Below are 14,575 nucleotides of genomic sequence, written 5' to 3' on the forward strand. Positions count from 1 at the left end.
GACATCAGCAAAGGGCTGAGGGGCATGAGGAGGAGGCTCAGAGGGCCTCCTCTCCTGGAGGTGGAGGAGGTGAATGACGAAGAGGCGAACTCTCTGCGTCCATTCATTTCCAAGCAGCCCGAGCATTCAAGAATGAAAAAATACGCAAAGCATATCATGACGGTAGGTACTTATCACCAGACCTCTCTATTAAAAAGAGACGGGAGAGTTTGGAGGGCGCCCAGCCCCGCTGGAAGACGGATCCAAAGTGAACATCTAGCGCACAGCATATGTGTCCAATTGTGTTGTTCAAGCATAATTAAACCTGACCAGCATCTGACAGGCTCTTCATACAAACTCGATTTTGTGCTTTTCCAATCACCACTTTGTTCATAACTGGCACCTGGGTGATGACAACCACACAAGGAATTCAATATCACCGATGTTTAAGGGCTAATTTCCTGCATGTGTCCAGCCATTAGCGCCCTATGTAATTAAACACCAAGATAAGGAGAAGGAAAAAGTGAGTTGAGATCATGTTTTGTTCTCTCTCTGCCCACCCAACACCGCATTGACCCCCCGCCCCCCTGCGGAGTCATTGCAGTGCGGTACAGTTAATAACGAGGCTTACAGGAAATGCTTGTATGCATTTCGATGCATAGGAATCCTCCTGGGTATTAAATGGTCCGTGGACAGGAGGGGAAGGGCAGAACATCGCTGCGTTATTCATGATATCCTGCAGTTTGATTGGCTCAGCAGAGCCGTATTCAAACAGGAAGGGTAGCTTGGGCTAGATTTGAGTTTGCAGCTCAACGCTTTTTTTTGAGCTACATCAAAAACGACATTTTGATTTACAAACAGCAGGAAAACAAATGTTACCCAATACTTTTTGCATACAAACACCTGGTTACAATTTTAAACAAATATATCCAGAGACCCATTAACTTGTTATAAAAACTTTATTCAGAATAAAACAATGTAGCCATATTACACGTAGTGTGGTGAATCTATTCTACATACCTCAGGCGAAAACGACACAGTTCTGCAATGGTTCGCTTTTTGTTCAAGATTACAAACGCTACCACAACGACACACTCATCATAAACATCGTCGTCGCCTCGTTCCTCTGTCCACGGTCGGAGGAGACATAGTAGTGTTGTTAAACCTCACACGTTTTTTTTGTTTTTTTTACAGGATAGCATGTAGCACAACACAACGACACAACAATGTGAGGAATACAGTGCTTAATTTGCCAGTGGAATTAAAAACGCCAAAAATGTGTCACTCCTCACGCGGGATGAAGGGTTGTTAGCTTCAGCAGGCCACCGAACCATTGTGGCGATACAGTAATAACGAACGATGTTGTCGTTGTTGCAGTGTACATCGATACAGTAAGCACGAGCTCGGAATGCTAATGCGAGGGGGGTGTTCTGCGTCTAGCGCTGGTTGGTCAAAGAAAACTATGTCACGGACCACGCAGACAAAACTGTGTCAGTCATTCTGAGGTAGCAAGGCAATCATGGCTTTCGTTCAGATTTTTCAAACATAGACTTTGTGTAATTTTATTTTCATATAAAACTGCTCTACATGGTGAGTTAGGGGCCGGTTGAAAACCCTTATTCAACATTTAAGGTTCAAATTAAATCTATATTCTTCCATAAAACCTCTTCACTTTGTACACATTCCCACTTTAATGTCAGCATCTAGGTCTTCCACACTTGGAATGACAACTGTATAGGCACAGGAGGGGCGCGAGTTCAACAAAATCGCGGTCGCTACGGCGATAGCAACGGTCACACCGAGGAATTAAAGGGGAACTCTGACATCAACATGCGCCACGATCAGCCATCGATACCCAAGTCATAGAAAAATAAAATAGAGAAAACAGTTTGCGGAGCTTCACACAGGGTAAATACATGACTGTAATGAAGGGTTGGTCTTACTCGTCACAAAGAATTGTACTCCCAAACTTGGAACATGAACCTCAACCGTGTGACAGTAACGGGTAAGCGGGGTGGAAAGGGGGGAGGCCAAACACACTGAATTAAAAAGATGAAGAATGTAACAATTTGATTCCCAGTGAAAACAAGAAAAAGAAATGAACATATTTTACTATACAAACCCCAAACCTAGGATATCATCGGAATATGCGTACAAATCCCATAGAAATGTTAGGCCAACTTCAGGTTCACTCCACAGTTTTATCAAATGTACAAGTATTGCATAGTACACAACAACATAGGGGATAGCAGTTCTCTGGTCCTGTGTGTCTTTGGGTTTCTGGGTGCAGAATCTCTAACTTGGTATTGGTTCTCGGGGCTTGTGGGGGGCGGGGCCTGAAGCTCCACCTACTCCGTCAGTACGGAGCCGAGGCGAGGAATACGGAGAGGAGGTCGGCGTGGTCGGGAGAGTTCCGGCCTTTTTCCAAAGTCACACTTCAATCGCCTTTCGCCAACACACACAAACACCGCACACACGCGCGCGCGCACACACACACGTCCTCCGTCCTCCAGGTGGCTGCCCTCACATCACCTGTGAATCACAAAGAGAATGGGAGATATTGGATCAGCCGCCTACACAATGGGGCTGAAACACATACCTGGGTAAAGAGAGAGCACGGCAATGCATGCGCATTCTGGGCACCTCCGCATGCACCCACACACGTCATCTAGAGCAGGTGTTTGCGTATGTGTGTGTGTGTGTGCGGGAATGTGTTGGCACAATTGCTTGAAATGCATTTTTGTGCACCCACACACACAGACAATCACTCACAGGCAATTTGGTTCCCAAAAAAACCTCAAACTCACTATAATACTGGCTGGCAAGCGGTCCATTATGACCAAGGTGGAAATAATTCATGTTACAAGGACAATTTACTACAGGATGGCACTTTTGAACTTGGAGTAGGGAACACAGAGCGAAAGAGGAGAGATCAATTAAACTTAAAACGACACTACATCCGTTTTTATGCTCTTTTCTCAAGCAACTTGTGTTTTTCAGAGCAGTTATTAAGCATTTTCGAGAAACAACCCCACAAAAAAGTTATCTTTTTTGAAGGCTTGCTGAGTTGCTGCGGGTACCGGGCGCCTGTTCGAGCCCCTTCGGCAGAGCGGTGTTGAGATATAGAGGCAGGTGGGAGCGGAGGATTCAGGCCTGGATCTACAGGACAGCTGCTGGCTTCTCCACACAGAACCCCAGCCCGCTCACCACCAGGCAGAATATGAATATGAACTGGGGTTTCACAAAGTTTACAATAACTCCCCTGGAACTGATGTGCAAAGGATGAAGAGGATGGGGGAGTGAGGAAGAGGTGGACGAATTGTCGGGGGGAAAACTATAAAAACAGACCGGCGAAGAGAGTGGCACGAAATGAACAATAAATACAAGCTAATATATAAACCAAAAAAAGGAAAAAGAGGCAAAGAATAGTTATTATTGGTGGGTTGTGTGGACCTCATTTTAAACAGAGAGGGCTGAGTGGAAGAGTGAGTGGCTCAGACTGTGCACAAAACAATTACGGTGGCCTTAAAGGTGGCAAAAAAAACAACAACAGTGTTGCTGGCTCTGCACCACTCCGTGACCCCTGACCCCTCAGACGGTGCCGGGGGAGATGAAACATAATGGCGGTCCCTAGGGATCCATTAGCCATCTCCTTCTCACAGGGCAACAACAGCTCAGGAGGGGCTGCTGCTATTAACTGTGGCTTTCCTTTCTGACAGCAGCCGTGGTTAGCCTCTTGGGGGGTGGCATGTGAGCTGCTGGATATCCATTTGTATCCACTATTAGGTATCATTGTTGATATTTCCTCATTTCCATCAAACTGAAAGTAAACCAAAAAATGTTTTTGGGCGGAAATGCAAGCAAATTTGGCCTGTGTCTATAGATACAAGATCGTTTTTTTCGGTTAGTTAAGTTTATGAGTATTAATGGTGAGCGGGAGGGTGTGTTCTTGGAATTTGCCTGACATGGGCAATTATGAACTAAGCAACACCTTGCTGCCATCCTGCCTCTGTTGACCTGCGCCAACCGCCCACTCAAATCTTCTTGTTCCGTCTAAGGTCAATTTGTTCTCAATTAATCAGTGAGGTGACCGTGGTGGCGAGGTCGTAGCGTCCGCCATGCAGGGCGTCCGTAAAGGGAAGCAGAACTAAAGGTGTCTCTGGTACTTTGCGATGGTAAAATGGAGGTTCATCAGCAGAAAGATGACAATATAAAAAAATGTAATCTAAGAAGTTCTTTTGTCAGGTATATGTTGCTCCTGATGGCCCCAGCTAGGTTAAGAGGTGCCGTTTTGACATTTTTTTGAAACCCCCACTGTGCAAACTTTAACACTTAAGCCATCACCTTTGTTCAAACTTACAAAAGTCGTTTTTGTAAGAGTTTCTTTCTTTTCAAAAAGAGTTTCTAGCGCTCAGAACCCACCCACCCACCCACGACACGATGAACCCGGGCATACTTTCTCGCTCTAACACAATTTGGGGGGCTTGTGGAGAAATATGAGAGAAAATCCCATTTCGAACAAAAGTGATGGCTGCAGTGAAAAAGTTACATTGTGCCGGTTTAACGGTTTGTTTGAAAACTTCGCAATAAATATGTCAAGGGACTTCAAGAATGAATAATTCTTTTGGGCTATGGAATAAAATCACAATATTAGCTCTAAAATGTTGCTCGACCTGAGCCATGACAAACCACTGAACGGAGATAGTTTTGGTTAAGAAATACATGAAAATGGATCAATCATCTTTTCTCTTCTCTTCAAATGCCGCATGCATGGAGGTCCCTTCACCTTGCCGAAGGGACCTCCATGTTCAACTCTTTTCTCCTCTCTTCGTGTTTGGTTTTTCTCTCTGTTGTCGGTAGGGTGGAGTCTGAGGCCACAACCTCTGGACCTCTATTATGCTGATCTCTCGCTACTCCGCTCAGGAGCAGCGAGATTCGTCACTGAGGTAACTTTGAGAGAACGGCGACCATGGTGCGCACAATGCCCTCACACGGCAGTCCATGGAACGGTGACAATGAAAGTAAACTTTTCTGTACTTTCCCAAAATGGTGGGTGGTACCGGAGCACGGCGGAGAAAGACCGTGATCTCACCTGTGGTCTCGAGGAGAGGCTTGAGGCTGGAAAACAGTAGACAACAAAAATCATATTACCATTTCAGTGATTAAAAGATAAATATATTTTTGTCCACCTGATAACACCCGCACGCACGCACACACGCAGCATTACACTACTAATAATCAGTCCTAACGCTGGGTGGTTAGCCTAATGCTAACTGCCCCCGAGCAGCTGGCATGAGATGATAGATTTTTTACTAAATCCCTGACTTATTTAAACCCAAAATTTAGTGAGGAGGTGTGAAAGGCGGTCTTATACCAGAAATATGTATTTTAATACACAGCCTTTGGGATGTCGTGCTCGGCTGCCTATGAGAACAATAAAAAAAAAACCACGCTTTTCTTTTTTAACCACATTATGAAGAGGCAGGGACACGACTCCCTTGGTGGCGGTGGCAGCGCAGTGGCTGCCTTCTGATTGGCCGACGGGGGCATTCATGTTTATGTTTGCATCTGTCAGTGGAGCCGGTTACAATGACGCAATCGCTGTTGTCATGGAAATCTCACCACAAACTAGTTTCAGTGGTTTGTATAAGCATATCAATATCTATTAATAATACAATTTCTGAAGAAAGGCACACATACACACACTTTTCACAAAGTTAAAACCTGAACAAGGACGGTGTGTGTATGCGTGTGTGTGTTTGTGGGTGGTAATAAAGAGAATAGGGAAGGTGCTAGTGCGATGCTGGGACAGCTATGGGCCAGAGGATATTAAACGGATACTTCAATGATAGACTTGACCACTGACGGATTACTACTGCGTTTCATCAGCCCCCGGTCTCCTCTCCCTCTGACCTTGTTTATTCATTATGGTATTATTGGTCTGGTCACGTCTACCTTGTAGACAACCCTTAAGTAGTTAAACCAGAATAAATTAACAAAAAGTGCGCCTTAGAGGAAAATTATTATTTTTTGGCCAGATTCCTTTTAGAGAAATAGAGCTGTAACTTTTAGTCAAATTTGGCCAATTGGTTGCCAGGTATTCATCAGTAAACAACAGACATTACCTTACCTACTGCCAGAGACCGATGGCTTAACCATATATCTTATCTCTGCTAACGGGCTAATGCAAAGTATGCTAACAAAAGTAAAGTATGTTGTGGAATTGCTGTTTAAGAGGAACATAAACTTACGACTGCATGCAGGGAAGCTGTTGTTTATCTGCTCCATCACTTCTGCAAGGTCAGAGCTGCTGTCCTGGGGATCTAGAAGCTCTTCTGCACGCACGCACGCACGCACGCAGGCAGGCACGCACACGCACACACACACACACACACACACACACACACACACACTTTATCATCTACAGACTGTGTCTTCTGATCATCAGGTTGGTCGAGCAACAGGAATGGACTAGCACTTGTATGTGAATCAGAACTAGAGGCAGTTTGGTTTTGGAGAACTCACACACAGCACGTTTGTGTTGATGGCAAGAAAAGGAAAAGCTGCTACTGTAATGCAGTCAAGCAATCTGAGAAGGGAAACCAGGCAAAATTCCCGAAAAATGTATAATTGTTCACGCTCATACAATGGACGATTATGCCCAGCTATTTCTGCTAGAAGTGGTTATTTTGCTCTGCTGCTGAAATACTTCATCATCATGAATCATTTGTAATCAACTGCTATAATATATTGTACATAAATCATATTGAGATATGATTGCGTGTTTTTCCGACCAGATAATGACCACTGAAGGCGATATTAGTATTGATTTACACATTTGAAGGCTTTGGCGAAGGCTGGATTAATGTAAAATCATTAAATCGAATAATAACATATAAAAGCAAGGAATGGAAGGATGGAAGGTGGAAGGAATGCATGTTCTTGGGCAGTGTTTGTTTACAAGCAGAAGGGTGGTTCAAGGCGCAGCAAAACAATATTTGCCTGGGACTGCAGCAGTATGTGTGAATCTGCTTACCTGAGTTTTCATTATGTTGTCCTCGGTCCTGTACACTGGGAGAGGAGACCCCATTCACCCTTGAGTCTCCCTCGGGCTGAGAGAGAGAGACATAGAAGGAGAGAGAGAGAGAGAGAGAAAGAGAGACAGAACAAAAAGAAGAGATTTTCTGTTTAGAGTTCCTTTCGTGTTTTACAATCCAATAAAAGGTGAACAAATACGTCATTGTCATTTCCTTGACGCTCTAGTTGTTCAGGTTTCGTGAGCGGCCAGTGATTAGAGGCCAAGGTCAAAAGGTCACACAGGATTAAGTGCAACCCTGACTCTTATGCGTCCGACTCAAAGTATCTATTGGGAGGACAAAATCGTACTCGTTATTTGAGGTGGACTTCTTAAATAAACATGCGCAAGAGGTATCCGTCAGACGCCGAATACGTCATGTCAGAAAAATGATAAATCAATAAGGTGGTTGATCTGACTGTCTCCTTAACAACACCGTATGCCCCATCAACCTATGGAACCAGTGTTTCCCACACATTGACGAGACTATGGCACACCACCATGGTCTCATTTCGGCCGCCATAGTTTCCAAAAAAAAAAAAAAAAGACAAACTCAAGATATCTGTGCTACTTTGTTTGGGTTAGACACAGATGCCTGTAGTAAGGGCATCTGTGGCTAGTTCAGACTACACAGTTTCAGCCTAATTTTGCCCCGAGTCGTTCGAAAAACCAATGACGAAAAGTTTGACATGCCAGAAAATTGGGGGAATCGCAATGACGTATCCATTGTTGACATGGAGGGAACCCCGCCACCAGTTGTGCGAGGGAATCCCGCCAACAGCTGGAGCTCACAGGCAGTGTTTACTAGCTAGTAAAGAACTAACTATTAAAGTCAAGACTAGTAGAGATGCGCGGTTGGCGGTCGTACCCGCGGACACCGTGGATCATCCACGGGTTGGGTGGATTGTGTGAAAAAAAGTAATAGCCTACTGGAAAGAATTGCGGGCGGGTCGCGGTTGAAATAAATAAATAAATAAATAATATGTAGGTTAACGTATTGACAAGACAAAGGGCAAACTGACAAATTTGACATATTTTTCTATAATCTCCCTGCTTCTGAAATGCGCGAACATCTCCGCCCAGCGCTCGTCCCCCTGTTTTCCATAAGCATTCCACTGTGCGATCATCCCTGCTGCGTATGCCCTCACACACATTGATGAAATCATACGCTGGATGCTTTATTCTTTCTGTGTGGCTTTAAGTTAATGATCGGGCTATAATAAGACCACGTTGGCTATGTAATCGCTGATAACAGGGGACATTTCATAGTGGTTGGACATTTTAGCGCGCCGACAGGCTTTTGTCGGGACACGAAACACGCACCTCAAAATCTGGACTGTCCCCACAACACAGGGACGTCTGGTCACCGTAATGATGATCGGGCGGTTGCGGGTATGAATTGTTGAAAAAAACATTGCTTCAGGTGGATATTGATGTTAGGCAGCGGGTGTGAATGACATTACAGCTCATCCGCGCATCTCTACTAACTAGACTTCACTGCACTACGCAGAGGACCGCCATCATAATGCCTAGTTTAGGAACTCGGGATCCATTGTTATTTACACTTTGTTGCTGCGTGTATCGTGAACGATACAAAGTAAAGATCCTAGAGCATGGCACCCTCGAATCTTGTAGGGTGGCCAGTCTTCCGACGAGACAAAGCCCGATTTCCTGGCTTTGTGATTGCATAGTGTGAAATGTTAAATCGTGGAGGAATAACTGAGAATCGTGTAGTCTGAACCAGCCATCAGTGTGTGTGTGTGTGTGTGTGGGGGGGAGTTAGAGAATATTTGGTATGCACAGAATCTATGAATTGAATAGTATTAATTATAATAATAATAATAATAATAATAATAATAATAATAATAAACTAGTAGTATAAAGGCTCAGTACTGTGTTTTAGTCGTTTTTGTTTTCATCTTTTCTTAAATGCTTTCTGAAAACTCCTCAACCCCACTCAGTATGACCCTTAGCATTGTGTCATCTACATTAATATCAGTACCAGCAGTTTGCAAGTCATTTGTTAGTAATTGATATGTCATATTTTGGTTCTCAAAATTCACCAGATTGATCAGTTTAAATGAAATCTATTAAAAAAATCCTCACGGGGGGGGCCCCCCCCAGACCCCCCGTGAGGATTGCGAGCCCCCCACCCTCTCCCACTCTCCAAACATCCTTTGGGAAACACTGTAGCGCCACGCTGGCATTCCCTGCAACACTTTCATAATAAGGCCTTCAGCAAACTGCGGGACGCCAAATCAATGCTCTCTCTCTCTCTCTCTCCCTCCCTCTCCCTCTCTCTCTCTCTCTCTCTCACTCCCTCCCTCTCCCTCTCTCTCTCTCTCTCTCTCACTCCCTCCCTCTCCCTCTCTCTCTCTCTCTCACTCCCTCCCTCTCCCTCTCTCTCTCTCTCACTCCCTCCCTCTCTCTCTCTCTCTCTCACTCCCTCCCTCTACCTCTCTCTCTCTCTCTCTCTCTCTCTCTCACTCCCTCCCTCTCCCTCTCTCTCACTCCCTCCCTCTCCCTTTCTCTCTCCCCTCCTTTGTGCCCCCCTTCGCTCCCTCGCCTCCCTTGTTAAAAAAAACTCTTTCAATTGCTCCATCCATCCATCTGCCTCCTAGTTCTCCAAACCCCCACCTAGTAAAAGGCTAAGGCTAACGTGGAGCCCCAGTGCCCTCCTCCCCAGGCTCAGATTAGCCCAGGTCAAGGCCTCCAGACAGCCTCTGGGAGTGTGAATTAAATATGTCGCGCTGAACCATAGCACCGCTCTTATTTTGCTGCTTGGTTGGAGAAGAGGCAGGCTCACAGAGAAGTTATGTCAGTGACGGTTAGACATAAATGTTGCAGAGCCTGCGGGGACATCCGTGTGGATAGATGCGTGTGTTTACCTTATCCACCCCTTTTCACTCCTTCCTTTACCAATATGCCACACGGAAGAATCAATTGAACGTTTATCATAGTGATAAATATGACAGATTCTCTCCTGCGCAGAGCCAAAGAGGGTCCCACCGCCTCTGGAAAAGGGAGCCTGTATATATTTCCTTTAAGTTCAAAAACTAGACATGCTGTCGGCCCAGCACTCTCATCGACACTCTCAAACCTGGCCCCCCCCTACGCTAAATGCACCTCCAATAGCTATCCAGCATCGCCTCCAGATGGAGGAAGGGGCAGATCACTCGGAACCAAAGCTGAACTGTGTCCCGTATGTTAATTAACCCGCTCTTACATAAGGCAGGTGAGGCGAGAACACACTCTGGGACCCCGGCCGGATCTCCCCTGCAACCCAACGACACCCAGCTCTGCGTTTGCTTATTCTGATTGGCTGTCCCGAGATTTATTCGGCGTTGAGGGCAGTGCGCTCTGAGCGGCCGTAGTGAACGATGAGGGTGTGAACACGTCCAGGGGAGGGGGTGAAGGGGCCGCCGGATAGATTGGATCCGACGTGATTAGGAGCTAATCTGAGTTTAGTGTTTCGTTTTTCGAGGGTAATTCAATTAAGGGATGTGAATGCAAAGGTTAAAAGAAAAACGTTTGTGTTGGTGACTGCACATATACGTACACCTTCTACATATTGAGCAGTTATCGATCTGTAATTCATTTATCATTTAATATCTAATGAGTCTCGCGTGGCGGTGTGTATTTCTGTGGTGACGTTGTTTCGTTTTAAGGAACATAGGGTTTCATTTCCTGATCCCATTTTTGATTCCAACGTACCCTATCTGTCTCTCTTCCTCCCGTTTCCCAGACAACTCCGGGGCCACTAAATCTTGAAGCTCATTCCAGAGCACATTTAATAATCTATTCCTATAACCCAAATCAATGGTATATTTGCACAGCTCATGAATAAAACTCTGTCCATGGAGGTTTCAAATACAAATCAAATGACTCATAACTCCTCATACCTCATACAGAGGGAAATGATGTGTGCACACTCCTGGTGTCAAGAATGGAATGCCATGGCATTATAAAAGCCGGCATAATAAACGGGAGAAACCTAAGCAGTGTTTCTCTCCCTCTGCCCGCAGGCGAGGGTCCGGGCGCTAGTGCTGCAGTAGTGGTGTAACTGGTTCAGCTATTGGTGCAGTAGTGGTGTAACTGGTTCAGCTATTGGTGCAGTAGTGGTGTAACTGGTTCAGCTATTGGTGCAGTAGTGGTGTAACTGGTTCAGCTATTGGTGCAGTAGTGGTGTAACTGGTTCAGCTATTGGTGCAGTAGTGGTGTAACTGGTTCAGCTATTGGTGCAGTAGTGGTGTAACTGGTTCAGCTATTGGTGCAGTAGTGGTGTAACTGGTTCAGCTATTGGTGCAGTAGTGGTGTAACTGGTTCAGCTATTGGTGCAGTAGTGGTGTAACTGGTTCAGCTATTGGTGCAGTAGTCGTGTTAACTGGTTCAGCTATTGGTGCGGTAGTGGTGTAACTGGTTCAGCTATTGGTGCAGTAGTGGTGTAACTGGTTCAGATACTGGTGCAGTAGTGGTGTAACTGGTTCAGCTATTGGTGCAGTAGTGGTGTAACTGGTTCAGCTATTGGTGCAGTAGTGGTGTAACTGGTTCAGCTATTGGTGCAGTAGTGGTGTAACTGGTTCAGCTATTGGTGCAGTAGTGGTGTAACTGGTTCAGCTATTGGTGCAGTAGTGGTGTAACTGGTTCAGCCGTGGGGTATCAGGTGCATTCGTTCTACCTGGTGGGGGTTAGTGCATGCAGTAGTGGTGTTACAGCAGTGTGGTAACATGGTGCAGCAGTGTCAGTGGGTGGTGCAGTAGTGTCAGTGGGTGGTGCAGTAGTGTCAGTGGGTGGTGCAGCAGTGTCAGTGGGTGGTGCAGCAGTGTCAGTGGGTGGTGCAGCAGTGTCAGTGGGTGTAGCGGTGGGTACCTGGTGGTGCAGCAGTGTCAGTGGGTGTAGTCATGGTTACGTGGTGGTGCAGTAGTGTCAGTGGGTGGTGCAGTAGTGTCAGTGGGTGGTGCAGCAGTGTCAGTGGGTGGTGCAGCAGTGTCAGTGGGTGTAGCGGTGGGTACCTGGTGGTGCAGTAGTGTCAGTGGGTGTAGCGGTGGGTACCTGGTGGTGCAGTAGTGTCAGTGGGTGGTGCAGCAGTGTCAGTGGGTGTAGCGGTGGGTACCTGGTGGTGCAGTAGTGTCAGTGGGTGTAGCGGTGGGTACCTGGTGGTGCAGTAGTGTCAGTGGGTGGTGCAGCAGTGTCAGTGGGTGTAGCGGTGGGTACCTGGTGGTGCAGTAGTGTCAGTGGGTGTAGCGGTGGGTACCTGGTGGTGCAGTAGTGTCAGTGGGTGTAGCGGTGGGTACCTGGTGGTGCAGTAGTGTCAGTGGGTGGTGCAGTAGTGTCAGTGGGTGTAGCGGTGGGTACCTGGTGGTGCAGCAGTGTCAGTGGGTGGTGCAGTAGTGTCAGTGGGTGTAGCGGTGGGTACCTGGTGGTGCAGTAGTGTCAGTGGGTGGTGCAGTAGTGTCAGTGGGTGTAGCGGTGGGTACCTGGTGGTGCAGCAGCTGTCGCAGGCGGTGCAGCTGGGACTCCAGCTGCTTGTTGTGCTCCTCCAGGAGGTGCATGCGGGCCTCCAGCCGGCCCTTGTGCTGACGGAGCAGCTTGGCCTCCGCCAGCAGGTCCGCCTCCTCGGGGGGGCCCGGGGCGGGGGGGCCGTCGGGGTCCCAGAGGCCCCCGGGGGCCGGGCCCCGCTGCCCGCCGTGCTGCTCCTTCAGCTGCTCGTACTCTCTCTGCAGGGTCCTGGATGGGGGGGGGGGGGGGGAGACCCAGGAATTGTTTTCACATCAGCAGGTCGATTTCCAAATATGGGTTGATAGATACATGTACCCCAAAACATTGATAAAATAAACCTGGTTGACACAATCACCCACACAGACTCAGACAAACATACACACTCAAAATAAAAAAACGAAGCGCCGTCATAGTTTCCTCGGTGGAACACGACACCTCCCAACACCCGGTGTCCTCATTAAGGTGTCCTCGCCCACAATCAATTTAAAAATAGAGACATAGACGCACCGTGTGGGCGAGAGAGAGAGAGAGAGAGAGGGACGATCCGAGCGAGCGAGCGACAAAGACAGGGCGGTGCTTCCTGACACGTCCAAGTGTTTCTTTGCATTCAAACAGGTGGACAGCCCACGGGGCCCAGTGTGCCCCGGTGATGCGTCTCCGGCCTACCTCTGGTCCTCCTCCAGCCGGGCGATGATCCGCCCCAGCTCCCCTCGCTCCTCCCTCTCCACCGCCTGCAGGATCTGGGCGGGGCTCTGGGGCTGGCTGCTGGGGGAGCCCCCCTCCCCGCCGAGGGTCTGGCAGTACTGCAGGATCAGGGCGTGCTCGTCATCCCTGGGGAGGGCAAGGGTCGGGGGGGGGGGAGAGGGGGAACCAGATAAATAAGTAAAGATTCTAAAAACAAACATTGCAACGAATTCCGTCACACAAGGTGATGACACGACATGATACGATAGGCAAAAGAATAAGCATTCTGGTTATTTCGTTTTCTCAGGTAGGTGCCAGGAAAGGCCCAGCAGGGGTGAAGCACATTGCTCAGTGATGCCTTCAGGTAGGCCTACACTGGGGGAGATCCAACCCGTTGTCTTTGGGCTGTGGAACAATAGAGCCACCACACTATCCACTACATGGACCGACCCCCAGGAAGCTTTTACATTCATTATTTGTGGCGGAGAGAAAAATCAATAGAACAAAGACAATAGGCAGCCACAGAAACTCTGCGAACACCTAATAAATAAATAGAATAAGGAGTGTATACAACTCAATGACTTCTTTCAAGAGGTAGACAGGAAATCAGGCATTCGCCGGCATCTCTTGCCGATAATGACGACCAGGTGACAGGCTGGCTATACGTCTCCTCTCGGGAGACATCGGATATCGAACCGTCGTCAAAACTACAGCTCTCTTCGCTGTTAATTGATGAACTCGTCCAGAGAGCCCTCCAGGAAAGAGAGAGAAGGGGGAGTAAGAGCGCCGAGTGCGGGATTAGGGGCGAGGAAATGTGGGAGCGGCGACGGCGTTGCGAACTATCAGAGGGATTTGGGTGGTCCAGATGCAGCCGAGGAGCTTAAGCTATGGTAAGCCGGCTACACCACAGTGACTTCCAGCAGTACTGCGGCGCAGTTGGGACCCGTCTGCCTCGGCTATCTGATAAGTGAAGGGAGGGGGGGAGAGGCAGGTTGGGGGTTGGGGTGAAGAACTTGACAGAGTCAAACAGAGGGAGGGAAGAGAGAAAGCGTTTGCCTCAGGTGTGTGTGTGTGTGTGTGTGTGTGTGTGTGTGTGTGTGTGTGTGTGTGCGTGCGTGTGTGCGTGCGTGCATGTGTGTGAGATCTGGGTGATCTGACAGAGAATGGCAGGAGGTGGAAAGTAGGCCCGTCAATGTTGCACATACACACAAACCCAGACGCACACACATCTACACGCAGCTGAAAAGCTGGAAAGTTTGATGCCAGCCAGCCACAATTTCGGCTTTCCATCACCAAAGAGATGTCCATTCTGCTCTGTTCATGAAACTCATTCTAGCT

The 14,575-nt window shown here is 47.6% G+C and overlaps 1 protein-coding gene across 7 annotated transcripts in view; it reads right to left on the minus strand.

Annotated features, from left to right (window-relative positions):
- Positions 1-925: 925 nt before the first annotated feature.
- utrn (utrophin) overlaps positions 926-14,575 on the minus strand; it is a 181,373-nt gene continuing 167,723 nt past the window's right edge. For all 7 annotated transcript variants that reach the window (XM_079753662.1, XM_079753661.1, XM_079753665.1 and 4 more), the window contains 6 exons: positions 13,220-13,384; positions 12,532-12,781; positions 7,016-7,091; positions 6,231-6,314; positions 5,072-5,097; positions 926-2,511 (listed from right to left, as the gene is read on the minus strand). In XM_079753662.1, coding sequence (XP_079609788.1) covers positions 2,503-2,511; positions 5,072-5,097; positions 6,231-6,314; positions 7,016-7,091; positions 12,532-12,781; positions 13,220-13,384 — 610 coding nt within the window. In that variant the 3' untranslated portion in view covers positions 926-2,502. The remainder of the gene's footprint in view (positions 2,512-5,071; positions 5,098-6,230; positions 6,315-7,015; positions 7,092-12,531; positions 12,782-13,219; positions 13,385-14,575) is intronic.

This window comes from Pollachius pollachius (assembly GCF_949987615.1).
Source record: "Pollachius pollachius genome assembly, chromosome: 16".
NCBI classification, from domain to species: Eukaryota; Metazoa; Chordata; class Actinopteri; order Gadiformes; family Gadidae; genus Pollachius; species Pollachius pollachius.